At 40.5% G+C, this 26,430-nt stretch overlaps 2 protein-coding genes across 2 annotated transcripts in view; both read left to right on the plus strand.

Annotated features, from left to right (window-relative positions):
* The first annotated feature begins 189 nt into the window (after positions 1-189).
* On the plus strand, positions 190-20,296 carry man2b2 (mannosidase, alpha, class 2B, member 2). Its single transcript, XM_037683670.1, has 19 exons — positions 190-373; positions 1,142-1,288; positions 3,239-3,344; positions 3,430-3,602; positions 5,538-5,653; positions 8,303-8,480; positions 8,583-8,781; positions 8,876-9,066; positions 11,063-11,234; positions 13,672-13,808; positions 13,881-14,158; positions 14,250-14,441; positions 14,554-14,797; positions 14,879-14,989; positions 15,067-15,256; positions 17,236-17,382; positions 17,460-17,572; positions 19,789-19,906; positions 20,006-20,296. The coding sequence occupies exons 1-19, from the start codon at positions 242-244 to the stop codon at positions 20,107-20,109; spliced, it is 3,048 nt and encodes a 1,015-aa protein (XP_037539598.1). The 5' UTR covers positions 190-241; the 3' UTR covers positions 20,110-20,296.
* Positions 20,297-23,005: 2,709 nt separating this feature from the next.
* si:dkey-19b23.7 overlaps positions 23,006-26,430 on the plus strand; it is an 8,898-nt gene continuing 5,473 nt past the window's right edge. Inside the window, exons 1-4 of the mRNA XM_037683682.1 lie at positions 23,006-23,196; positions 23,423-23,494; positions 23,572-23,643; positions 25,952-26,154. Of these exons, the coding sequence (XP_037539610.1) occupies positions 23,188-23,196; positions 23,423-23,494; positions 23,572-23,643; positions 25,952-26,154 (356 nt within the window). The 5' untranslated portion in view covers positions 23,006-23,187. The remainder of the gene's footprint in view (positions 23,197-23,422; positions 23,495-23,571; positions 23,644-25,951; positions 26,155-26,430) is intronic.

The raw sequence follows: 26,430 nt of genomic DNA on the forward strand, positions 1-26,430 counted from the left end.
GGCTTCCGTAGTGGATGAACTGTCAGACGATTGGGTGCGTTCCTTTTCAGTCAGCCGGGGAATGACGCGGCTGATTCGCCGCTGGATAAGTATCAAGCCACGCCCACCCGGCTTCCCGGTTTGTCAGCCGAGCAGGAAAGGTTGTGGAGCAAGTCACATGACGAAGCAAAACAACAACATGTTCCGGAAGTGGAGGAAGGGGAAGTTAACGAAGACGTTTTTCTGTTTGTGGGATACCAAAATGAGATTTTTAGCAGTTTTTGTGTTTATTTTGGGTGTTTGTTCGTATGAAGCAAAAGCGGAGGATCAGCCCATTCAAACTTTCGTAATTCCCCACAGTCATATGGATGTGGGCTGGGTCTATACTATACAGGTTTGTTACTCGTTAAGATTTAATCAAGTTGTGTTCTGCGATGGTTTCTTATCATCGCCGCTACAACTAACCGACCTGAGTGAAAACAAGAAGTGACTATAAATGAGCCAACTTGACAGATAATGAGCTAATATTTGGTGTGGTAGTAGCTGAGAGTCCTTCCCAACTCATTCTGAGCACTAACATATCTGTTTTTTAAACTGTGCCGTTAGAGTCAACGCTTGTTTGTCTGTTAGCAAAATATGTCACGAGCCACTGGACAGTTTTTAATACAATTTCAAGATTACATTTTTGACATGTGCATCTATAACTGGTTGCATTAAGGAGTCAACCCAATTCAAGATGGCTGTCACAGCCAACACAGAAATGGCTGCAACTCAGTCAGTTTTACAGATACTGAGCTCCATTTTGGTGTGGTAGTAGCTGAGAGTCCTCGTGAGGGAGTGGCGCAGAGGTTAGAGAAGGTGGGTCTGTGATCGTAAGGTCACTGGTTCGACTCCCCAGACCGACAACATCAAAATGTGGGGGAGAAAGGTGAAACACCCACACCTATCTCCACCCTCATTTGCCCCACTCTGGGCCCTTGATCAAGGCACTTAACCCCCACCACCTGCTTTCCTGGGCACCCTACATGGCAGCTCTGTGAACCACACAGAGCGCTGTGGTAGCTCTGTGGCGACCCCTGAAATGAGCAGCCGAAAGAAGAAGAAAGTAGCTGAGAGTCGTCCCTAACGTGTAGGAATGCTGAATAATCTGTTTTTCCTGCAGGAGAGCATGCACGCCTACGCAGCCAACGTGTACAGCAGCGTGACCGAGGAGTTGTCAAAGGTCAAAGAGCGCCGGTTCATCGCTGTGGAGCAGGAGTTCTTTCGACTGTGGTGGGACACCGTAGCTTCAGAGTCCCAAAAGAAACAAGTATGAGCTCGTTGTCACAGCAACGTAATCAAGACCCTGTACTGATTTGAAACGTTTACAGAGATCTCAAAGAGACAAACTTTCTTTTAAAACACGTCTTTCAAAGTTTTTATTCTTTCTTTACTTTAGCTGCTTTTTAGCATTTTTTTAAGACCGGCTTTTGTAGCTCATTTTATTAAGGTGAGCTTTAGTTTATCTTTTGCGTGATGATGAAACACTCATATAACAGACAACTTAGCAATTAAAATAATTTAAATTTGGATCTTAAGGCCCTTTGTTACGGCTGCCTTTCAAAAAGACTCAATATGCTCCCGTTTAATTTAGTTTAATATATGAAGCATATTAAAATTTACACAGATCTGCATCTGAACACAAACTAGAGAAACTGCATTGCCTACGAAAATGCAGTGTGAATGCTTATTGCTGATAAACAGCTGAAATTAGCTAAACATGCTGAAATGTAGCTGAAATGAAAGAACAAGCCTAAGTTAGCAGAAGAAAGCAGAAAGAACACTTTAATTAATTTGGTTTAAATAAGCAGAAATGAGCACAAAAATCAGTAAATTAGCTTAAAAAAGGCTGAAATTAGCTAGAAATAGCTGAAACGGCAGAAAGAATCTTAAATTACCAGAAGGAAGTGAAGAGAGCACTATTGTGCCCAAAAGGCTGAAATGAGCACAAAAAAGTGGAAATTATCAGAAAATAGTTGAAAAAAAACAGTTTAAAAAGCAGAAATATGCTTAAATTGCTAGAAGGAAGTGAAGAGAGCACAGTTGTGCCCAAAAGGCTGAAAGAAGCAGAAATGAGAACAAAACAGTGGAAATTATCTGAAAAAGCTGAAAATTGCAACAACCCCCCTCCAGCTGAATAGTAGCTTAAAAAGCAGAAATATGCTTAAATTGCTAGAAGGAAGTGAAGAGAGCACAGTTGTGCCCAAAAGGCTGAAAGAAGCTGAAATGAGAACAACAATGTGCAAATTATTTGAGAAAAGCAGAAATGAGCAAAAAAAAAACAGTTGAAAAGTAGCTATAAAAAAAAAGCAGAACGAAGCTTAAATTACCAGAAGGAAGTGGAGAGAGCACATTTTTGCTGAATTAAGCTGGAAAAGTTTAAATGAGTGGAAAAATGTGGTATTGGCTTAAAATGCTTAAATTAGCATAAAAACAGCTAAATAGTAGCTGAAATAGCAGAAAAAGCTGAACCTAGCAGAAATAAGTTAGAAGAAGCCCAAAAATGTTGTAGATAGCAAAACGAAACTGAAAGAAGCACAAAACATGTGAAAAAACAGCTTAAATTAGTTGAACGTAGCCGAAAAAGTTTAAATTTGCACAAGGAAGCTGAAAGAAGCTGAACCAGAACAAAATGTGAAAGGAACAATAAAAGGTTGTAAACACATCTAAATATTTAACGGGTGTAAAATGAGCTCAATTCATTTTCTATGAGAAAAAAAAATGGCAGAACAGGCTAAATATTTCAAAAAGCTAAAGCTGCACCAATACCAAAAGTCGTATCAGGAGCGTCCTGGACGAGCTGAACTTTTTATTTGTTGAAATAGTTTGAAAACTGCGGGACGAGAATCGCGCCGAAAAACGTACAGAAGAAAAAATGGATCACAGTAGAGTGAAAGCTTCATGAACAATCACACAACAAGGTGATTTACAAAAAGCTGTTGGTTGAAAACTTGTCATTGTTATGCTGATGATACACAGTTATATTTGTCCATGAAATCCAATGAATCCAGTCATCTACCTAAACTAGAAGCATGTTTTAAAGGCATAAAAACCTGTAGGGCCCTTGATTTTACTGAATTTAATTAAAATATGAGTCACGTTGCCTTTGCTGGACCTTAAAGCTCTTAGCTGCTCCTCCCCTGCTGAAACTCTCTTCACTTTAACAACTTTCAGCCGGACTTCCTCCTTTAATTTTGATCTCTGCGTGTGTGAATTATAGGTGCGACAGCTTGTGCAAGAAGGTCGTGTCGAGTTTATCATCGGGGGCCAGGTGATGCATGACGAGGCCGTAACGGACCTGGACGATCAGATCTTGCAGTTGACGGGTAATCCAACGCTTCTTTTTAGAATCTCCTCCAGTACTCCTAGTACAGGTGCAAGGTACAAAACGTAGCGGTTCTGCTGTTTCAGAGGGCCACGGGTTTCTGTACGAGACGTTCGGGGCGCGCCCTCAGTTCTCCTGGCACGTGGATCCGTTTGGAGCGTCTTCCACCACACCAGTCCTGTTCGCCATGGCGGGGTTCAACGCACACCTCATCTCGCGCATCGACTACGACCTCAAAGACAGCATGCAGAAAAACAAGGTCAAGGCTGTTCACCTTAACGGTTGGTTAGAACAGTAGAGATTATTTGATCAACAATTACTTCAGCTATGAAAACAAGACCTGTAGACTGTTTAGTTCTTATAAGTTTTAAAAATTATTAACATGGACATAAGCCTGTCACGATAACAAATTTTGCTGGGCGATTAATTGTCTCAGAAATTATTGCGATAAACGATAATATTGTTTGAAATTTAATAATAATTAATCGTCAAATTTTAGAAGAAATGTTGATTTGTTTGGAGTGTAGTACGTTTTTTGACCACTTGATGGCAGTATAAAACTGTTAGAACCAAAGGATGGATAGTTGAGCAGCGCGTTTCTTTAAGAAAAATGAGAGGGAGGGCCCTTGACGTGACATGGGCTGACATGGTGACATGGCGGACGCTCTGTGTGGTTTGAGCTCTTTAACATAGCATTTTTCGCACAAAGCATTTAATAAAAAAGTCAGTCAACAAGTTCTCAGCTTCTTTTTGCAGAGAAAAACAACTTTTTACACGAAGGCACGGGTTTCAACCGTGAATTTTGGAGCTTCGACAAGACAGAGGTTTTTCCCCGAGGTCGGCCTGTTAGCTTAGCTCGTAGCTTAGCTTCTCAGCTTAGCTGCTTTGAACAATCCAAAAACGTGATTTTGGACGGTTAAATTGGATTTTAAAGAGAAAGGGAGGGGTCAGTGAAGAGCACCGGAGTTGAATCTTTTGTCGTCCAGTGTCTTCAGTAGAAAGAGAGAGACACGAAGAAACGATGAAGCCGATAAATGAAAATGAGGTCGATAATTTTCATTCATCATGCGATTAATTGATGTATTGTTTATCGCGACAGGCCTACACGGACATCATAATTTTATTTACGTTCAGCTTGAATGTTAGAGCTAATAAATTAAACATCGCAAGTTGATCACGTTTGATCGTTTCGACCCGTGTATTGTGCATAAGGACTAAAAATATAGCTTTATTGTCACGTTATAACATTTTAGCCTCAGCTTCTTGTGATTTCGTCTCCACTACAACTGATTTACGCCATCGCCATAGAAAAATGGTGACGTCCTTAGGTGAAAAACGGAACAAACATATATTGATTTTTAAGTAATTAGGAGTTTTTACGTGTCACGAACAACAACTTTTAGTAGAATAGAGAAATAACAACATATCAAGGCCTGTATGTGCAAGTAGTTACAGATCCCTTTAAATATGTGTGTAAGAAATTAAGCTTAATACACAGTCTGACAAAAAAACGGTAAAGCGCCCAGATGGAGTGGTGGAAAATAAATGAAACTGTGTGAAACATCAAGGATCAAGGTTCTTTGTTGTCACTCACACTACATGTGGTGGAACAAAATTCTGTATACAGGGTCCCAGTTACATCCAATAAAAATATAAATTGTAAAAATGATTACAAATGAACACAGCAGCATAAAATAAATCAGCAGCATGAGATCAGCAGCATGGATAGTCAGCAACACACATCAACAATCAAGTGGCATTACATTGACTTTTTTCGCAGTGATACCCCTTTTTATATAACGTTCACACACGTTATAAAAGCCAATTTGTAAAGTTATCTACTGTATCTAAGGAAGCAACAGATTGTGTTGAATCTTCACTTCGTCACAGTCTCCCATCCCGAGCAAGCACAAAGGAGACAGTGGAAAGGAAAAACTCCCTTTTAACAGGAAGAAACCTCCAGCAGAACCAGGCTCAGGACGAGCGGCCATCTGCTCTATTAGATTAGATTACACTATTAGATGTCCAAGCAACTGCCTGATAACACCATCACTCCACGCCTCATGTCACCACTTGTCTTCTCTGGTAGTCTGTTCTAGACGTGTCAACTTTTTGCAAATCAAATCATTTATGGACTCGTATTGATCCTTGTCTCGTGGGGTACTTTACTGTTTTCTGTCATTGTTTTATATAGAAACTGCAGTTTGTGTGGCGAGGCTCTCCCTCTTTGAGGGCCCAGCAAGAGATCTTCACTCACACCATGGACCAGTTCAGCTACTGTGCTCCGTCACACTTGCCGTTCTCCAACAGGTAGTTTACCTTTACATTTGTCGCGCCCATGTTTGTCCATTAATTGGACATTTAAATGGTAAATGGACTGTACTTATACAGCGCCTTTCTATCTTTTCAAGATACTCAAAGTGCTTTACACTACAATCTGTGCCTCATTTACCCATTCATACAGCACTCTACTAGATCTCTTCAAAGCTAATCTGAATCTGTAGAGATTAATCAGTGCTTTATCACATTCATACACCAATGGGACACACATCGGAGGCAATGAGGGGTTCAGTGTCTTGCCCAGGGACACTTCGGCATGTGACTGCTGGTGGAATCTAACCCCCAACTCTGGCATGGGAGGACGACTGCTCAAACCACTCAGCCACAGCCTCCCTTAATGGTGTGGGTTTCTATTTATAATCAACTGGAGAAAGTCGAGCCACTTTTATTTTGTCTAAACCAGTGGTTCCCAACACTGATACTTGAGGAACACCATCCTGCATGCTTTAGTTGTTTCCCTGCTCCAATTCACCTGATTTGAATAAATTGGTGATTAACAGGCTTCTGCAGAACTTGAGGAAGTAATTACTGTAAATCGCTGAATTAGGTGTTGGAGCGGAGTAACAGCTAAAACATGCAGGATGGCGTTCCTCAAGGACCAGGGTTGGGAACCACTCATGCAAAATGTAAATTTAACTAGAGAAATTGCATTTCCTGTGAAAATGCAGCGCAAATGCTTATTGCTGAAGGATTTTTGCTGAAAGCTGCTGAAGAAGCTGAAACCAGCAGAAAAGGCTTCATCTCTGTTAATGTGAGTTGAATTTGAACAGCTGAAATTTGTAGAAAAAGCCAAATAGAGCAGAAATATAGCAGAATATCAGTAGAATGAGCTGAAATTCAATTCAATTCAAAAATGCGTTATTAATTCCAAAGGAAAATTAAGTGTTGTTGTACCTCATCATCCTGGTTTCATTCAAGAGTTATAGATGCTGATAGCTGTGGGCAGGAAGGATCTCCTGCAGTAAATCCGAAGAATCTAGCCACAGATACTGATCCGCCCACCCGGATCCAGCTTGCTGTCAGATCCAGTGGGTCTCTCGGTCCTCCTGGGCAGCAGAACTGCTTGAAAGCTCCTCGTTGCCACGGACAGACAGCTGAAGGTGTTGGGGAATGATCCCAGTCCTCCCGTTGTCACGAGCCGAGTTTCCCACCAGCTCCAGGATCTTGGCAGTCAGGTACTCATGCACCGTCACCAGGTTGACGGGAATTCATCCACGGCACCTCCTTTTCAACTCATTTGGGGCTGTAGCTGAGGTATTTGAGCTTTTGAGATGTTAATCTTCTGCTCCTGGTTGTTAAAAAACACCTTGTTACCATGGTTACACATCATAACAAATGCCCCAAAGTTAAAAGTTTTCAGTAGAAATCCTTCCAGCTGCACAGCATCCGATACCAGAGTAAATAATCATCTGAAACAATAAATTTACATCTTGAAAAAAGAGTAGTTAAAGTTTTTAAAAGCAATAACTCAGAATTAATGTAACAGAGCTACTGCAACATGCAGCCACACCGTGCGGCGCAATTCTAGAACAAATAGTCCGAGAGGTGGATCAAAAAAGTCTTAAATTAGGAACAAAAATAAACGAAAAAGGAAGCTGAAATGAGCAAAAAAAGAGTATCTGAAAATGCTTAAAAAAAGGCTGAAATTTGAAGAGAGAGGCGAAAGGTGCATCAAAAGTTGAAATTATTAGAAGCACAAAAGGCCACGGAAAAAACTATCAAAAATAGGTCTAATATTACAGAAAAATACTTGAAAAGTTTCTGAAAAAGCAGAAAAAAGGATGAATTTAGCTGAAAGGAGCTGAAGCAAGCTAAAATGAGAACAAAGAAGCTGAAAAAAGGTTCCAAACAGCACAAAGAGTTTAAAGAACGTGAAGAGACCTCCATTTTTAATACGAAAAACATGGCTGAGGAAAGGGGCGGCACGGTGGCGCAGTTGGTAGAGCTGCTGCCTCTCAGCGAGTGGGTCGCCAGATTAAATCCCGGTCGAGGACCTTTCTGGGTGGAGTTTGTATGTTCTCTCCGTGCATGCGTGGGTTTTTCTCCGGGCATTCCAGTTTCCTCCCACAGACCAAAAACATGCATATTAGGCTGATTGGTAACTCTAAAATTGTCCCCAGGTGTGAGTGAGAGAGTGAATGGTTGTTTGTCTCGTTTGTCTCTATGTGGCCCTGTGATGGACTGGAGACCTGTCCAAGGTGTCCCCCGCCTCTCGCACTGTGACTGTTGGACATGGGCACCAGTGACCCACACGACCTGAAAAGGAAGAAGTGGGTCAAGATAATGAATGGATGCATGGATGGCAGAGAAAAGCTAAATATCGCAAAAAGTCAAAATTTCACAAATGTCAAAAGTCGCAGCAGGAATGTTCTGAATGAGCTGAACGCTTTGGTACGTGAATTATCGAAACAAAACAATAATTGCGAGTTGTGTGCCAAAAACGTACAGAAGCAAAATGCTTTAGAAACATTAACTCGTTCAAATGTGCCAAAAAATATCAGTGTCAGAAATCTCTAGTCGTTAAATTGTACTTTATTTCACTTAATCCTGGTTATGTGTTTAAAAATAACCAAAGCTTTTCTGTTTAGACATTAAGAACAAATGTTTCTTCCACTGTAGTTCTGGTTTCTATTGGAACGGAATTGCTTTGTTCCCCGATCCTCCTAAAGATGGGGTCTACCCTAACATGAGCCTCCCCGTCACCAAGGAGACCATACAGCCCTACGCCAAGACCATGGTGGAGAACATCAAGCAGAGGGCTGCATGGTTCAGGACGAGCCACGTTCTCTGGCCTTGGGTCCGTAAACACAGCACGCTTGGGCCTTCTCGGCTGGGTAATTTTAGATTTTTACCAGGAAGCTTTCTTACTCGGCGCGCTTGTTGGTTCCTTGTGTTTCAGGGTTGTGACAAACAGTTCTACAACTCATCGGTGCAATTCGGCAACATGGATCCTCTGATGAAGTACATCAACCAGAACAGCAAAGAGTTTGGAGTTACCATCCAGTACGCCACTCTGAGTGAATACTTCAAATCTGTTCACCAAACCAATCTTACCTGGGACGTCCGTGGGAGTGAAGACTTTCTACCGTATTCCACGGGTGAGACGACACAAAAACTAAGAAGGGACCAACGGTCACACATACATGCGTTTCTTTTTTTAGTGAATAATTCCAAGATTGCTATGTTTCCTAGAACCATACCAAGCCTGGACTGGGTTTTACGCCTCCAGAAATGTTCTGAAAGGAGTGGCGAGGCGAGCCAGTTCCCTGCTGCACGCAGCAGAGGCTCTTTTCACTCGATACCGAATCAGTTTCCCAGATGGACCTGTGGCTAAAGACTGGGCCCTGGACAAACTTCGAGCTCTACGCTGGGCCGTCTCTGAGGTGATCCATCTTCACGATCAAATTGTGCCTCTAACGTGCAATGAAATAAAACTCCACTGCCTCGCCAAAGAAAAAAGGTCACAGTTTAGCTTAGCTTTGATTACGGCACAAATTTACCGTGGCATCTTTTCCACAAGCTTCTGCATTATCACGTTCATTTCTGCCCAGAGTTGCATTTGTTTTTTTTTACCAAGATCTTGTATTGACAATGGGAGATTTGAACCACTTGCAAAGCCTTTTCCAGCACATCCCAAAGATTCTCAATGGGGTTCAGGTCTGGACTCTGTGGTAGCCAGTCCATGTGTGGAAACGACGTCTCGTGCTCCCTGAACCACTCTTTCACAATATGAGGCCGGTGAATCTTGACGTCATCTTGGAACATGCCATCAGGGAAGAACAAATCCATTAACGGAATAACCTGGTCACCCAGTGTATTCAGGTAGTCAGCTGAACTCGTTCTTTGGACACATAGCATTTCTGAACCTAGACCAGAACAAGTGCAGTAACCCCATATCGTAGACCGCCCCCCATAGGTTTGCACATTAGACATGGCATGGAAGGTGCATCACTTCAGCCATCTCTCATTACCCGGTTGTGCTCTCCCCACGGTCCTTATAGTTTTTAATAATGCATTAAACAGTTCTCAACCTGATTTTAGTAGTTTCAATAATCTCCTTGGATGTTTTCTGTGATTGATGTGTGCCAAAAGTTAGACCCTTCTGAAACAGATTTTTTCCATGGCCACTGGATGTGTTTCTTTCTTTAACAGACAAGAAGGTCCTTTATGTCAGTTCACTTCAGTTCATTTACAGTATATAGTGCCAAGTCACAACAGATATTGTCTCAGGGCACTGGACAGAAACATTCTTATGCATCATAAAAGCCAATCAGTAAAAGTTATCTACCTAAGGAAGCCAGCAGATTGTGTTGAACCTTCACTTCGTCATAGTTTTCCATCCTGTGCAAGCACGTTGGCAACAGTGGAAAGGAAAAACTCCCTTTTAACAGGAAGAAACCTCCAGCAGAACCAAGCTCAGGACGAGCGGCCATCTGCTTTGGCTTGCTGGGGTTTATGAGGACAGGAAGTAGAAACAGACCGGTCCGGGCGTACTTTCTATTGGAGGAAAAACAAAACGCATGTTAAAGATATAAATAATTACAAATACAAACAGGTGGACTAGAGCTAGTAAAGACAGCAGCAGAGTGAGGAAATGTGGTCAATTTGTCCTCAAGCAGTCTAAGCCTATAGCAGCAGAACTAAGGGATAGTTCAGGAAACCCAAGCCAACCCTAACTATAGGATTTATCAAAAAGGAAAGACTTAAGCCTAATCTTAAAACTGGACAATGTGTCAGCCTCACAGACAGAAACTAGATGTTGGTTCTATAAGAGAAGAGGAGCCTGATAACTGATAGCTCTGCCTCCCATTCTACTTTTGGAAACTCTAGGAACTACAAGTAAACCTGCAGTCTGTGAGCAAAGTGCTCTGTTAGGAAAGTATGGAACAATATAAGATGGAGCTAAGTTATTGAGAGCTTTGTATGTTAGAATCAGTGCTTCATTTAAGGTTACCGTATTTCTCAGACTACAAGTCGCACTTGAAATCCTTTAATTTTCTCAAAAATTGTCAGTGAGCCTTATAATCCGGTGCGCCTTATGTATTAATTCTGGTTGTGCTTACAGACTTTGAACCGATGTTCTGTGGTACACGGCGCTCAAAAATCTGTCAAAATGAACTTGTTTCGCTTAATGCGCCTTATAATCCGGTAAATACAGTAAATAACGTGTTGTCAGCTGAAACACAATCACCCATGCAGTAATTATCCAATGAGAGATTCTTAATTGTTTGCTTAGTTAAATCCAGGTGGTGACATGTTTTTGGCCAGGCAGTGTACTTTATAGACAAATAATATGAAACAATAGATGACATAGCAAGAAATATTTTAAACAAAGACTTTGTTGACTTTGAAACAAGATTTTTTTGTATTTTTTTTAAGGTTCAGCACCACGATGGCATCACGGGTACTGAGTCTCCCAAAGTGGCAGAAATGTACATGCAGCATCTCATGGAGGCCATGATGGGAGTGGATGAGCTCCTCGCTGCGCTCTTTCTGTTGCCGCATAACCTCGCCTCCTCAAACGTCCACGACAGCAGCGTTCATAAAAAAGGTGTGCTAATGTCACTGACTGTCTAATTACCAATTAGTGTTTTCTCGTGTTTTTCTGATCCAGTATGTTAAAATTTTACTGGAGCATTTTGAGTTGCCTTATGTTCGAATACAATCAGGAACTCCGAGTTTCAGACGTCTAACCAGGAATCAGAGCAAAAGCAAGATAAAGTTAACTTTTCTTTACCTCTTCAAATATTCCCCATACCTTTGAAAGCAACTGTTTTGTTGTGAACTAAAAAGAAACAATGCAGTCGTGTTAAGATTTTTGTTGTTAGACTTCGAAACCTCCAAAAATATTTTTGAATGTGTTAGAGGTAAGCTAACATTTTTTGCTTATTGTTACTCAAAGTCCCATCTACACTACTCGAGATATAATTTTAAATTAATATGTTTTTTGATTGTTTATAAAACAATCTTTGTCCAGACGATTCGAACAGAAATGCTGACATACCCATGCCACACCACTAGGTGGCGATAACGGCCACATTAACGAAAAGAACAAAATTAAAAGTCAAGACAATCAAAGTGTAATTGTGACAGGTTTAGTATAAAAACACAAATGTAGTAGAATTTATTTATTGTTTTTGTGGGGCACAAAGGGATACTATGTGTGAAGTAACAAAGTCCATGCTCAATAATCCAGGTATACAATCCAACATTTTTCAGTCAGGTCATCTGGACAGTTTTTTGGTTTTTTTTGTGCTGAAAAGTTTCACCTTCCATCCGGAAGGCTTCATCAGTCAAGGAAACACACAACACAAAACTGATTCTTCTCCCAACAGCTTACTCCAAAGTGGAACAAACCAGTTATGTTGGTGCTAAACAGAGCCTAGTTTAGTTTTATGACAGTTGACTGATTACTTTGTGTTAAGCCCCATTTTAAAATCGCTCCAGATTTCCAAATTATTGTTTAAACTCCTTTTTTTCTTCATTAAAAAAAACAGTTAAAAAAATCATCCTGATAAAAAATGCACCAGTTAAAAAAAAAACAGCAACCGTAAAATAATTGTGTCGGGCCAGTAGATGGCAATAATGTCCACATTAAATACAGTAGTCCCTCGCTACTTCGCGGTTAATTTTTCGCAGACTCGCTCTCTCGCGGTTTTTCAAAATAAGATTGGACACGACACACAATTGACTGATTGATGGATGAGCCTCGTGAGCATCATGGAATTTTTTATTTTAAATTAATTATTTTAGCTCCTCCTCCCTCCTCTCTGATCTTCGTCTTTCTGTGGAGAAGTGGGCGTGGCCCAGAGTGCAGCAGGAGGCAGAGAGCTGAAATCATGACATGCTGTGCTCTTTTAGAGCGTTTAGAGTTTAGAATCATTGTTTAGAATATTGAAAGAGTGTGGGAAGGGTTTAAAACACCTATATATATATATATATATATATATACTAAAATAAACTACTACTTACTATTTGTACTACTATCCCTACTTTACGGTTTTTCACTTATTGCAGGGCTTCAGGGTACGGATCCCCCCGTGATAAACGAGGGACTACTGTAAACCAAAAAACAGATTGGCTCAAAACTGTTTGTTTTAAATGTATTTTCTTATTTAACATCTGCACCAGTCAAGTACTTGGGGTCCACTGTCTAGGAAAATGGGGAATCTGGTAAAGAAGTGAAAAAGAGAGTCCAGGCAGGATGGAGTGGATGGAGAAAAGTTTCAGGAGTGATTTGTGACAAAAGGGTGTTGGCAAAGGTCAAAGGAAACATTTACAAGACAGTGGTGAGACCAGCTATATTGTATGGTCTGGAGACAGTGGCATTGACAAAAAGACAGGAGAAAGAACTGGGAGTGGCAGAAATGAAGATGCTAAGGTTCTCCTTAGGAGTGACAAGGCTGGATAAGATTAGGAATGAGATAATCAGAGGTACAGCACTGGTTGAACAACTGGGAGATAAAGTTAGGGAGGCCAGACTGAGATGGTTTGGACATGTCAAGAGGAGGGACAGTGGGTATATTGGTAGAAGGATGTTAGAAATGCAGCTGCCAGGAAAAAGACAAAGAGGAAGGCCAAAGAGGAGATGTATGGATGCAGTTAGAGAGGACATGAAGGTAGTTGGCGTGAGGACAGAGGATGCAGAGGACAGAGTGAGGTAGAGGAGGATGGCTCGCTTTTTCTTCCAAAGCTATTTATTCCTGGATCCTTATGTGAACAAACAATACCTTCTTTAGGGGTTGGACCAAATCCGGTCCATTTATAAGTTAAAACATTTCGCAAACAGTATCAAGATTTTGTTGTAAGAGTTTAAAACAGCTTGATAAACATGCTAAAACATATTGAGATACCATGACCTACACTAAAATTACATGGATGAGTAATTTGAGGTAGAACTATGGCAACAAGGGAATAAATTTCAATAAGATTAGTTCATAGGTGTTTTTATCAACTTTTCTCAAAGATCGTTTATTTTTCTAATCCAGGTGTCGATCAGGGTCTGGAGCAACATGTCATAATTTTCAACCCTTTAGCCTGGAACATCACCACCATCGTTAATGTGACCGTAACGTTCCCGAGCGCAGCTGTCTTCGATGACGACGGACAGCCTGTACCTGCACAGGTAAGCGACTCATCCTGCTTGGCGTGATTTAGTTTGTCTCGTGAACTGGAATAAAACCCGTCTCTGCTGCAGATCCAGAGGTCCGCACAGTCCAACGCAACCTTCGATCTTTTTGTCGTCGTGAAACTGGGCGGCCTTCAGCACAGAAAGTACTTGATTAAGCTCTCGGAGGCACCGTGTTCCAAGGAGTCCGAGTGTGCACAGACTTACGAAGCTGCAGGAGTTGCGTTTGAGAGACGCAGTGTAAGGAACGGGGTGAAAACAGAAAGGAAACTTCTGCCTGTTCTGAGCGAATGCTACAAACTGATGTTTGACCAGGACACCAACCTCCTGCACAGCATCACTTACCTGTACGTTTTGAAGCCTCCGTCAGATTACACACAAGCGATTTCTCATTCTTTTAGATTTGATATTTCTGGAATTTGGCCTTTCTTGTGGTAGTCAGGAGAAAAGGCGAGTAAGGATGACACAGGACTTCTGGGAATACGATGCAAACGGAGACGTAAAAGCAGGTCCCATCTCTGACAACTACATCTTCAGCACCAATGGCTCAGCTGTTAGGGCCTATAAGGCTGTCGAAATGGAGATTATTCCAGGGAAGATCGTTACCGAGGTCCGACAGTACTTCTACAGGTGAGTAGTACTGCATACTATACATACATACCGTATATCCAGTTTTGTTTAGATGTCTCTGATCTCTTTGTTGTGAATAACGAATCGTACTCTTGAACTGATTGTGTTCTAGAGAAGACAGTGATAAAGACTATGCTTACTCAATCACCACCCGTGTCCCTGAATACTTTGGGACGGGACCGCAGTGCCACAGACTGGAGCAGACCTACTCGTTGGGTCCTCTTCTTCTCAACACCGAGGTCATCCTCAGGACCAGCTCCTCCCTCAAGAACAACAAGACTCTGTACTCTGATGACAATGGCTACCAAATGATGAAGAGGACATACAGGAAATTCTCTAAAAACACTTTAGCAAGGGTGGGCTATTTGATAAGTTGGGTTTTTATACTTGGCAGTAGTAGAAATTTGTAAGTATTTTTATAATACGATGGTTTGCAGAATTACTTCCCGATGGTTCGGGCAGCCTACATCGAGGATGACCTCAGCCGGCTAGTGCTCCTCAGCGACAGAGCTCATGGTGTGTCCAGTCAAGCCAACGGACAGCTAGAGGTACATAAAAAATCACCAAAACACACTTGATTGGAAATTTCTAGCATTTCAACCTGTGCTTATTTTTCTTCCCTAAGGTTATGCTCCATCGACGGCTTTGGAACAACTTGGCATGGAACCTCGGCTACAACTTGACGCTAAACGACAGCTCTGTTGTTAGACCCACCCTTTGGATGGTGCTGGGCTCTGCAAGTGAGACCTCGCTGCACCAGAGGGGGGCTATAGAGCTGCAACACAGACCTGTTGTTGTACCCATAGACCAGCCTCGTAAGTACATCCAGTTCTTGGACCTGATACGTCAGTACCCAGTACCACTGAAGTTTACATTTGTGTTGGTTTTAAAAGAGCTGCTTTTAACTGGTTTCAGTCCTACTTACCAGAAGCTTTTCTGTCAAACTGGGTGGTTTATTAGCATCAAAAAATTTCCTGCACATGTGAGATCCCTCAAAGGTTTATTTTTGTCCCCTCGTTGCGGACCAAAAGGGGGAATTTGAAATACCGTCCATTTGTTTGTTTGTCCGCCCGTGCATGTTGTAAGCATGATAATTTGAAAAATCAGTGAGGTACAGACTTCCATTTTGGTGTGTGGGTGCATCTAGGAGTAAGAATGGTTCCTTTCTAAAACTGGGCTGCCATGTCAAAATCCAAGATGGCTGCCATCATATATATGTAAACCTTTTGAGCCAGATAACATGAAAAATAAGCAAAGAGACAATGTACTTTTCAGTGTGTCGTTGCATCTAGTTGTAAGAAAGGTTCCTTTAGAAAATGGGGTTTGCCACTTTAAAATCCAAGATGGCCAACACCATATATAAGTGCGTACGTGTGTAAACCGGCCATCCCTATCATTTGAGGAAACTATGCTTTCTAGTTTTTATATTACTTAAAAGTATAGTTTTGTCAAATGATTGGGGTGGCTGAAGATTAATCTATGGTGGCCAAGGCCACCATTAGCCACCCACAGGATCCGCCCGTTGTTCCTGGTGGTGGATAAAATTGCTTGTTCCACTCACCAGAATCTGTCACTCTGTTTCACCTCAGACAAAAAAAAAATACTACTTTTCTTAAACACAGTTTTACTCCTACCCACTTGAATATCTAGCACCAAAAACTAGGGGTGCACTATCTGCCCCGATTTCTTTAATTTTGGGAAATCGGAACTCGAACTTGCATGAGAAACGGATTTTACTGATTTTTTAGTTTTAACAATCGTCTGAACTTCATTTATATTTCAAAGCACTACCTCATGACCAGTTAAAACAAGTTTGTATTGTTTCTAGGATATAGTTCAAGGGTATGTTTTTCAATAAATATTGGAAAATTTAAGGTGCATTGTGACCTTGTTGCTTATAAAACAAAATCGGTATCGGACAAAATCGGAATTGGCAGGTCAGACTTTTTAGAAATCGGTGATCGGCCAGAAAACTGCAATCGGTGCACCCTTACCAAAAACATCCAGGTTTACCTGCATTCCCTGTTCAATTCCAGTCCAGAAAAACACTCATCTCGAAAACTAAAAACATTCACTTTTCAAATCCCTCTGCGATGGGAGAGCTTGATGTACTGCTTGTTAATATATGACTTGTTGAAATTTTCCTTTTTAATGCTCTTCTTTGGTTAAAGTCTAAATAAAAGATTTACTCCATCAATAATTATCAAACATTGCAGGTAAAGTTTTTCACCTAAATGAACAAAAAAAAAAAAATCTAAAAATTCTACTTATTGGAAACCTCTGACCTTCACTGATTTTACCGTAAGAATCTTGACTCTTTATAAATAAATCTGGGAGTAATTTTTGATTATGCTTTTTTCCGTTAAACATTTTTCCTGACTACTAAAATGTTGTTAGTTGAATTCCACTAAATATGATGAAGGGAACTAATAAATGATTTCAAAGATAAAATAAGTAGTAACTGATTTAGTTTTTTTAATACTCTTTCTTTGTATTGTTGATATCTCAGTAATGTTGAGATTATCACTAATCCAGCTTTTTTGTTGCTCATTTGAAATATTTTTTTTAACAGAAAAAAGTAAAATAATGTTTTTTTTTTATTATTGATCTGTGTTCTCTGTTTGACATGTTTTTTTTTTCACTTGTTCTTTTGCATTTTTTTTTAACTGCGCTTACAAAAAAATCACCTGAAATTTAACATTTATTGAGAAAAGAAAAAAAAAACACTTTACGCATGTGTGTATAAATTAGTTATAGTTTATGTAAGTTTGCAAACCTTCTCATTCTGTTGTAGGGAAGCCCTGCCTGGAGAAGGAGGCCAGACGTAATTCACCGGTGTCTCCGGTAGTTCTCCCTCCCAACCTCCACCTGCTCAGCCTCAGCATCCCCGGGTGGAACTACAACTCTGATCACGACAGTCACCTCAGCCACTTCCACTCCGGTAAACCCAGAGAGCTAAAGCCTGTACAACAGTAACTATTTTGGGTCAGTTTTTATTTGTATCTGCTTCTTGTTTAGGTGAAAACCTGCATTCTGAGCCCGATTTTGACCGGGTTCTGTTAAGAATCATGCATCTGTTTGAAGAGGGGGAGCACCCTGAGTTTTCCAAGCCCGTCACGATAAACCTGAAGGTACCGAGGCAGAAAATCTTAGGCTGTGTTCACACTGCAGGCAAAGTTGGCCCACATTAGACTTTTTTTCTTTTTTTGTTCACATGTGACCCATATTGAATAGTTTGATAGTCTGAATGTGAAAAATCTTTTTATTTTTTTTTTTATTTTTTTATCAGACCCAGGTCTTTTTCATATCAAGTCAAGTCAAATTTATTTATAAAGCACATTTAAAACAGCAGCTATTACCGAAGTGCCAAAGTTTAGGGGCTACGACTGAAAAAGCCGGCTCTCCTCTGAGCTTCAGTCTGGTTTTTGGTACCACCAAAAGCAGCTGATCAGATGACTTCCGTGCCGAGAGGGAACATAAGGTTGAAGTATCTCAAAGAGGTAAGAGTGTGCAAAGTCATTTATGCACTTAAATGTCAACAGGATAATTTTTTTTAATTCATTTCTGACACACAGGGAGCCAGTGAAGGGAGGACAAAACTGATGAAATGTGCTCAAACCTACAAGTTCATGTTAATAGCCAAGCTGCAGCATTTTGGATGAGCTGGAGACATGAAAGGGAGACCTGACTGACCCCAACATAAAGCGAGTTATAGTAGTCCAGCCAGGTTGTAATGAACGTGTGGGCTAATTTTTCAAGGTCAGATCTGGTCAACACAGACTTAAGCTTAGCTATCTGCTTTAACTTGAAGAAGCTTTTTTGTAGAACAGAGTTAATCTGTTTATTAAACTTAAAGTCAGCGTCTAAAACCATTCCGAGATTCGTAACAGACTGCTCAAGATAAGGCAAGAGAATCAAGATTTACAGGATCAGTGACAGTGGTAGAGCTAGGGCTAAACACAACGTCTTCAGTTTTCTGATAATTAAAACTTAAAATATTTGAAGCCATCCATGCCTTGATGTCATCAAGACACTTTAACAGAGGGTAAATGGAGCAGGAACTGTTGGGTTTCAAGGGCAGATAAATCTGACAATCGTCAGCATAACAATGAAATGAAAGGACACATTTCCTCAGGATAGATCCCAAAGGCAGTAGTGAAAATTAAAGTGGTCCAAGAATTGAGCCCTGTGGGACCCCACAGGAAAGAGGCACTGACGCAGAATACACTATTACCAACCTTAACACAGAAACTCCTGTCACTTGGGTACGAACGGGATATGCATTAGTAAATCAAATGCGTATCTCATGTTTTTCCAAGTGACCTCAGTCTGAACGGTCATGTCACCTTCTGTACAACTTTTATGTCAATGAAGAGTCTGTCAATCAATCCAAACTTTAGTAATACTGACACCAATTAATGCAGTTTAAAGCTTAAAACTCAGCACATACTCTGCTAGTTTCTCCATCTTTTATTTTAAATGTTTACAATTTTTCCTGGATGACTGAGAGTTTACACCAGGGGTGTCCAATCATGGTCACAGAGGGTCACTGTCGAGCATGTTTTACTCGTTTCCCTGCTCCAACACACTCAATTTAATGACTGAATCACCCGTTGTTCTGCCGAAGCCTTTCAATCACCCATCGATTTAAATCAGAAACATTGAAAGCATGCAGGATAGTGGCTCTCGAGGACTACGATTGAGGACCACGGATCTACACCAACAAATTATACTAATGTGTTGGATCGTGTACTGGATCGTGTACTTGATCGTATACTGGCGTGACGGGATCGATACTTGAGTTTGTTTCTACTTTCAGATGTTGCTTCCATTCCAGAAATGTAATTCTGCACCTGAGTACGACGCAGCTGGATCAAATGTAAAAACTGAACGAGAATTGAACGGTCCTCCCCCAGAAAATTTTCAATAACATAGATGTGATTTCCTGAATCATGGTGTATTTTAACGGGTTGTTAAACATCTACGCGTTTGTAAAAAAAAAATTATAATCATTTTTTGGGGGTGCGGACCCCCAAGCTCCAGCTCACGGACACCCTGGGGGTCCGAGGACCCCAGTTTGAGAACCATCGCTGTAGACGGTTCACACTGGAGACTGATGACTATCACATCTAAATTGTATAGTGAGAAAAAATGCAAAAAAAAATCTGATCTAATCAAAAAAAATTGGGATTGAGCATTAAAACCTGCAGTGTGAACGTAGTCTTAGTCCCACGATGTTATAGTTTTATAAGAAGAAGACGTTTATTTATTTTTATTATTATTTTAGGTTGTGATTTAAAGGAGCTTTCCTTTGTGGCTTTTTACCTGTCGTTTCTCGTGCGAGCAGGATGTTTTGCGAGGCGTAGGCGAGGTGAAGGTGCTGGAGGAGCGATCGCTCACAGGAACCTGGGATATCACCAGTTTGCAGAGGTGGACGTGGAAAACTGCAGATACCTTGGAACAAAGTAAGCTTTTCTATGAACACGACAGGACAGAAGTCTTCTAATGCCCACTTACAACGATGTTAAGTAAAACAATTTTAAATTGTTGTTTATTTATTTTAGAGAGTGAACCATATCGGAGCAACCGCAATAAAGATTTCACCATAACCATCTCACCCAAGGAGATCAGAACCTTCTTCGTCCACTTCAGCTCCAGGAACCTTTAAGCTGGATCGTGTCTCGACTTCTGTGAAGATCGCTGCTGTTTTCTGATCAGTCACGATTGCTCTGAAAGATTTAACCCACTGCCACTTTAAAAACGATTGCAGCTTTTTGCACATTATGTTGATTTTCGTAAAGAGCCAATAATGCGTTGATGAAGCATGAACTTGTCACACAGAGTAAAGTTATTTCCCCCTCTTATGAAAACGTCTGTTTCATTCTAACATAGAGGTGGTCTGATTATAGGGAGCGCCGATGAGAGAAACACGATGTCCCAACTTTGTCAGAACTAGGCCTGTCACGATAATTTTGCTGGGCGATTAACGGTCTCAGAAATTATTGTGATAAACGATAATATTGTTTGAAATTTTACAATAATTAATAATTGTCAAATTTAAGAAGAAATGTTGGGGAATTTTTGTATGTAGTACCTTTTTTGACCACCGGATGGCAGTATAAGACTGAACCAAATGATGGATGGTGAGGGAGCGAGTCTCTTTAAGAAAAATGGGAGGGAGGCCTCTTGACGTGACATGGGCTGTCTCTCGTTCCTGTTTTTCAGTTCACAAAATGGATGCTCGGTGTGGTTTGAGCTCATTAGCATAGCATTTTTCACACACAGCTTTTAATTTAAAAAACAAGTAAACAAGTTCTCAGCTTCTTTTTGCAGAGAAAAACAACTTTTTAGATGAAGGCACAGGTTTCAACTGTGAATTTCAGAGCTTTGACAAGACAGCTTTTTTCCGGTCGGCCTGTTAGCTTAGCTCTTAGCTTAGCTTCTCAGTTTAGCTGCTTTTAACGATCCAAAAATGCTATTTTGGACGGTTAAAATGGATTTTATAGAGAAAAGAGAAGAAGAACACCGGAGTTGAGCTTTTTGTCATCCAGTGTCTTCAGTAGAAAAAGAAACATGAAGAAACGATAAAGCCGATAAATGAAAATGAGGTTGATAATTTTCTTTTATCATGCGATTAATTGATTTATTGTTTATTGCGACATGCCTAGTCAGAACTGGAGTTGTAGTTAGCGTGTAAATATTTTAATTTTATATTATGTTTATTTTAGGTTATGCTGCCTTCAGGTCCAGGCCTCCCTTGCAAAAGAGATCTGTGATCTCAATGGGATTTGCCTGGTTAAATAAAAGTTAATAATAAAATTTTAACTATTATAAAGCATGGTTTGTTACAGTTTGAGACCCATCCTGGCAAAGTGAGTTAACAATCACAGGGTGCGGTGTGAAAGATGTGGAAATATTTTTTGCTCTAATTGAGATTTGCATAAAAATAAAATCAACGGCATCAACAAACGTTGCTAACAACTAAAATAGCATATAACCTTACTAATCTACCGTTAAATGAAAGTTTTTTTAAGGTATTCAGATACAAAACTTTCTCCTACAACCCTTATATTTTCTGTTAAAATTCATCCTTATTCTATGCGCTGGGAAATCCCTTCGTATAATGTTGTGAAGCTTAGGCATCCCCATTTTTAAAAATAGGGCGGGAATTCCTGATGACATCACTCGTCACAAGTTTTCAAACCACTATTCGGTGGGGGAAAAAAAAAAATGTCAACAAGCTGCGTGTCATTTTGAACAAGAATTTTTAAATAATTCATTCAGCCTTTATTTATACAGGTTAATCCCATTGAGCCTCGGAGACTCATTCACAATTAAGAGACCTGACATAATGAGTCGGTAAAAAACAAACAAAAAAACTCATTTTGACTGATTTTCTTAGTACGGGTCATTTTATGCTAAGCTAAGCTAACTAGCCCGAACAAGTTTAACACGAGCAACCAGAGCTGTGATAGTTGTGAATTTCTCAACCCAACCTTCTTCAGTTTAATGCAGTTTGTTTACATAGCGCCAAGTCCCAACAGAAGTCGTCTCAGGGCACCGAACAGAAACATTCATATGTATAAAAAATAGTTTAACATTATTTATCTGAGGAGCAGACTGCTTTGAATTTAACTCCATCACAGAACTCTCATCTTGAGCATGGAGGCGACAGTGGAAAGGAAAAACTCCCTCGTGAGGAAGAACCCTTCAGCAGAACCAGGCTCAGGACAAGAGGCCATCTGCTGGGTTTGAGAGGAATAGGAAGGAGGAATAGATACACAATGGCAGGTCAAGAATTACATGTTAAAATAGAAATAATATCAAATGAAAACTATTCAGTTTTTAAAATTAATTTAAATGAAATGAGGTCAGTTTGTCTTCCACTAGTCTAAGCCTATAGCAGCATAACAAGCCAACCCTAACTATAGGATTTATCAACAAGGAAAGTCTTAAAACTGGACAATGTGTCAGCCTTATGTACAGAAACTGGAAGTTGGAGAGGAGCCTGATAACTGAAAGGTCTTCCTCCCATTCTGCTTTTGGAAACTGTAGGAACCACAAGTAAGCCTGCAGTCTGAGAATGAAGTGCTCTGTTAGGAAAATATGGAACAATAAGATCTGTAATATAAGATGGAGCTAGGTTGTTGAGAGCTTTGTAGGTTAGAAGTAAGATTTTGAATTCAGTTCTGAATTTGACAGGGAGTGAAGAGAAGCTAAAACTGGAGCGAGATGATCTCTCCTACCAACTCCAGTTAGGACTCTGGCAGCAGCATTTTGGATTAATGAAGATGTTTTAAAGTTTTTGGACACCCACGTAACAAACAGTTTACAACAATGGCCACCAGGTGGCGCCACAATCACAACTTTTTTTTTTTTTTTTTTACAAATCAATTTGTATATTTTCAATCAATATGTTTTTGGCTCATTATCTGACTGTGAAAGGAGACTCTGGAGCCGAGTTCTTCAGATGAACAGCTGTGTTTGAACCAGAACAGTGAAATTAGCAGCCAGGCTGCAGTTTACAACAATGGCCACCAGGTGGCGCCAAATCCCTCAACCACAAATGCTGCTGAGTCTGAGGGACAACACCCGAGGAGGCAGACATCGGCTACTACGGTGGGAATTAACCATAAATGAAGAACATGCGGCCAAACAGCAGGAGTTAGGTTGTTTTTGTTATCGCAGAGCAGCTCAACATGACCGCCTGTGAAAACGAAGGACGCATCCTCTGATTTGGATCAAAATGAGCAGTGTAAGTGTTTCTGTGGTGATCTGTTGCATTTAAATCAGCCTTTCTCTTCCCTGCCAGCTTGTGTTCTGCTTTCAGGGGGTTGCACTCTTTCATTTGTCCTTACTGTCAGAGTCATAGCTTGTGTTGCTAAGATACGGAACAGGAAGGATGCTGCTGCATCCCTAAAGGTGCAGGAGGATATAGACTTTGTGTATTAATATAGTTTTAATGTGTGTTAAATGAATAGAAAAGAGAGAGGGAGCAGAAGAGGAAGCTGCAGCATTTCCTGAATGACCTGACTTTACTTGGATCGCTGCAGGTTTGATGGCCAAACAGAGAAGATGTCAATCAGCTCATGTGTTGCAGTCTAACATGTCGTTCTTTTTCATTTCACAGGGATTTAAATACTTCCAGCCGTGGCTGAGAGGGAAAGAGGAGCTGCTGCTGACTGTTGTCAACGAGGATCTGGTCAGTTTCTGATCCCGTGATGCATTTATGAGTGAATAAGACAGAAATGAACACATCATACAGATTTATTCACAGAGCAGCATTGTAAACCTATCAAACGTTTAAAAAAAATGGTTTAATATTTTAAAGACAGTCCATCCATCCATTATCTTCAGCTTGTTCTGAAGTCGGGTCGTGGAGGCAGCAGTTTGAGCAAGGAGGTCCAGACATCTCTGTCCGCAGCCTCCTCTTCCAGCTCCTCTGCGAGGACCCCACGGTGCTCCCAGGCCTAACAAGAAAGTAGCTTTCAGATCTGGGAAGGCGCCATGATTGTAGAAAAGCAACATGTTCTCTCATCCTGAAAACATATTTTTCAGGGAAGACTTTGCATATTTCAGCAAGACGATGCCAAGCATGGTGAAACGAAGAAGCAGGACTGCTGAACAAAACGGAGACGTTCACGTCCAAAAACCTCCAGCAGCTGCTCTCCTCAGTTCCTCCATGTTTACAGATTGTTGTTAAAAGAAGAGGCGCTGCTTTATGGTGGTAAACATGACCCCGCCTGCCCCAACCTTTTTAAATATTTTACTGCCATATCATTTAAAATCACCTTATTTTCTAATAACATTACAGGCACTATTTCTTAGTTTTAACATTTAGTGTGTTTATTAGGTTCAGTGGTGAATAACATGAGGGTTTCTGAGATTTTCAAACCATCTTGTTTAGTTGTACACAACTTGTTGTGTGAATGTTTATGAAGCATTCACACTATTGTGAGACATTTTGCTTCCGTAGATTTTCAGCATCTTTCTTGTTCCATAATTTTTGTGCTATTTCAGCAAATCACAAGTCAATACGTTCAGCTCGTTCAGGAGAGGGTGCTATGACTTTTCGTATTGGTTCAACTTTAGCTTTTTGGAACATTTAGCCTTTTCTACTACTTTTTTCCGCCTAGGAAATGAATTGCACTCGTTTTATATTCTTCAGATCTTTAGCTCTGTTTACAACCTTTTACTGCTCCTTTCATATTTTGTTCTGCTTCAGCTACTTTGTGCAAATTTAAACTTTTGCTCAGTTACTTTCTGCTGTTTTTTCAGCTGAGTCTTTCTGCCAATTTCAGCTTGTTCTGCTCCTTTCAGCTCCTTTCTGCAAGTTTCAGTTTTTTCTGCTATTTCAGCTATTTAACCATTTTATGTTAATTTTAGCTTTTTCCGACAAGTCCAGATTTTTTGCGCTCATTTAAACTTTTTTCAGTCTAATTCAGCTAAAACGTGCTCTCCTCATTTCCTTTGGATAATTTAAGCTTCGTTCTGCTACTTTAGCTACTTTTCAGCTAGGTTTTTTGTTGTTGTTGTTGTTGCTAATTTCAGCTTTTTTCAGTCAATTTCCACTTTTTTGTGCTCATTTCTGCTTCTTTCAGCCGAAATGTGCAAATGTGTTCTTTCTGCTTTCTGCTGCTAATTTCAGCTTGTTCCACATTTTCAGCTACCTTTTAAGCATTTTTAGCAAGTTTCAGCTGTTTTCAGAAAAAATAAAGTTTTTCATGGTAATTTTTGCTACTTCCAGTCTAATTAACTTCTTTATGGTAATTTCAGCTTGTTATGCTTCTTTCAGCTTATTTCTGCAAGGTTAAGTTTTTTTTTTCCCAGTTGTTTTAGCTACTTTTCATCTGTTTTTTGTTGCTAATTTCAGCTTTTTTCAGATAATTTCCCCTTTTTGTGCTCATTTCTTCTTCTTTCAGTCTAATTGGGCAAACATGATTTCCTTTTACGTTCTTCTGCTAATTTAAGCTTGTTCTACCTTTTCAGCTACCTTTTAAGCATTTTTTAGCTAATTTCATCTGTTTTCAGATCAATTCGTTTTTCATGTAAACTTCTGCTACTTTCAGCCTAATAAACTTCTTTATGTTCCTTTCACCTTTTTCTGCTCTTTCAGCCACTATTTAGCTCTTTTGATACTAATTTTAGCTTTTTCAGCTAATTCACCAATTTGTCATAGCTCATTGTTTTTTTTACACTTCCTTCTAGTAGTTTAAGCTTCTTTTTGCCTTTTCAACTACTTTTCAGCTTTTTTGTTGCTAATTTCTTCATTTTTGTGCTCATTTCTGCTAATTTCAACCTAATTCAGCAAATATATGTGTTATTTCTACTTGCTTCTGCTACTTTAGAATAGTTCCTCATTTCGGCTACATTAAAGCATATGTTTATCTAATTTTAGCTGTTTTTCAGCAAGTTCTTCTGCAATTAGCATTCACAATACATTTTTTGCAGTTTTCTCTAGTTTTGGACTTGCTGTTCTCTTCCTTCGTGGTTCCTCTCCTCCCCTGCAGGGTTGGCGTTCTCCGGGTTTTTTGGTGTCCAGGGCGTCCTCGTTCTCCTCCGGCTGCAGCAGCTGTAACAGCAGCGACGTCTCTCCCAGCAGCAGCTCTCCCAGCGTGGACAGCAGGAGCAGCTCGCCTCTGCCCGGGGAGCCTCGGGGCCCACCGGACCTCCGCTCTCACACACAAACCGAGAGCCGCCCGCAGGCAGCCAGGTGACTGACGCAACTCTGTCTGCCCACAGTAACACGTAGGTGTTGAGTTTCAGAGGGGGCTGTGAAGGATGCGTCTGCTTTTTCTCGTTTTCTTTTATAAACATGACGTTTCGCTGCTAGAATTCATGTTTAACGTGGGACAGCTTATTGTCCCCCGTTGTGGAGCGAAGGGAGGACTTGGGACTCCGTCCATCACCTCTGAGCTGGATAACTTACAGACTGACTTCCATTTTGGTGTGTGGCTGCATCTAGACATAAAGTCACTGTATATATATA

The sequence above is a fragment of the Nematolebias whitei genome, chromosome 1 (genome assembly GCF_014905685.2).
Source record: "Nematolebias whitei isolate Nwh7 chromosome 1, NemWhi1, whole genome shotgun sequence".
In the NCBI taxonomy this organism is placed as follows: Eukaryota; Metazoa; Chordata; class Actinopteri; order Cyprinodontiformes; family Rivulidae; genus Nematolebias; species Nematolebias whitei.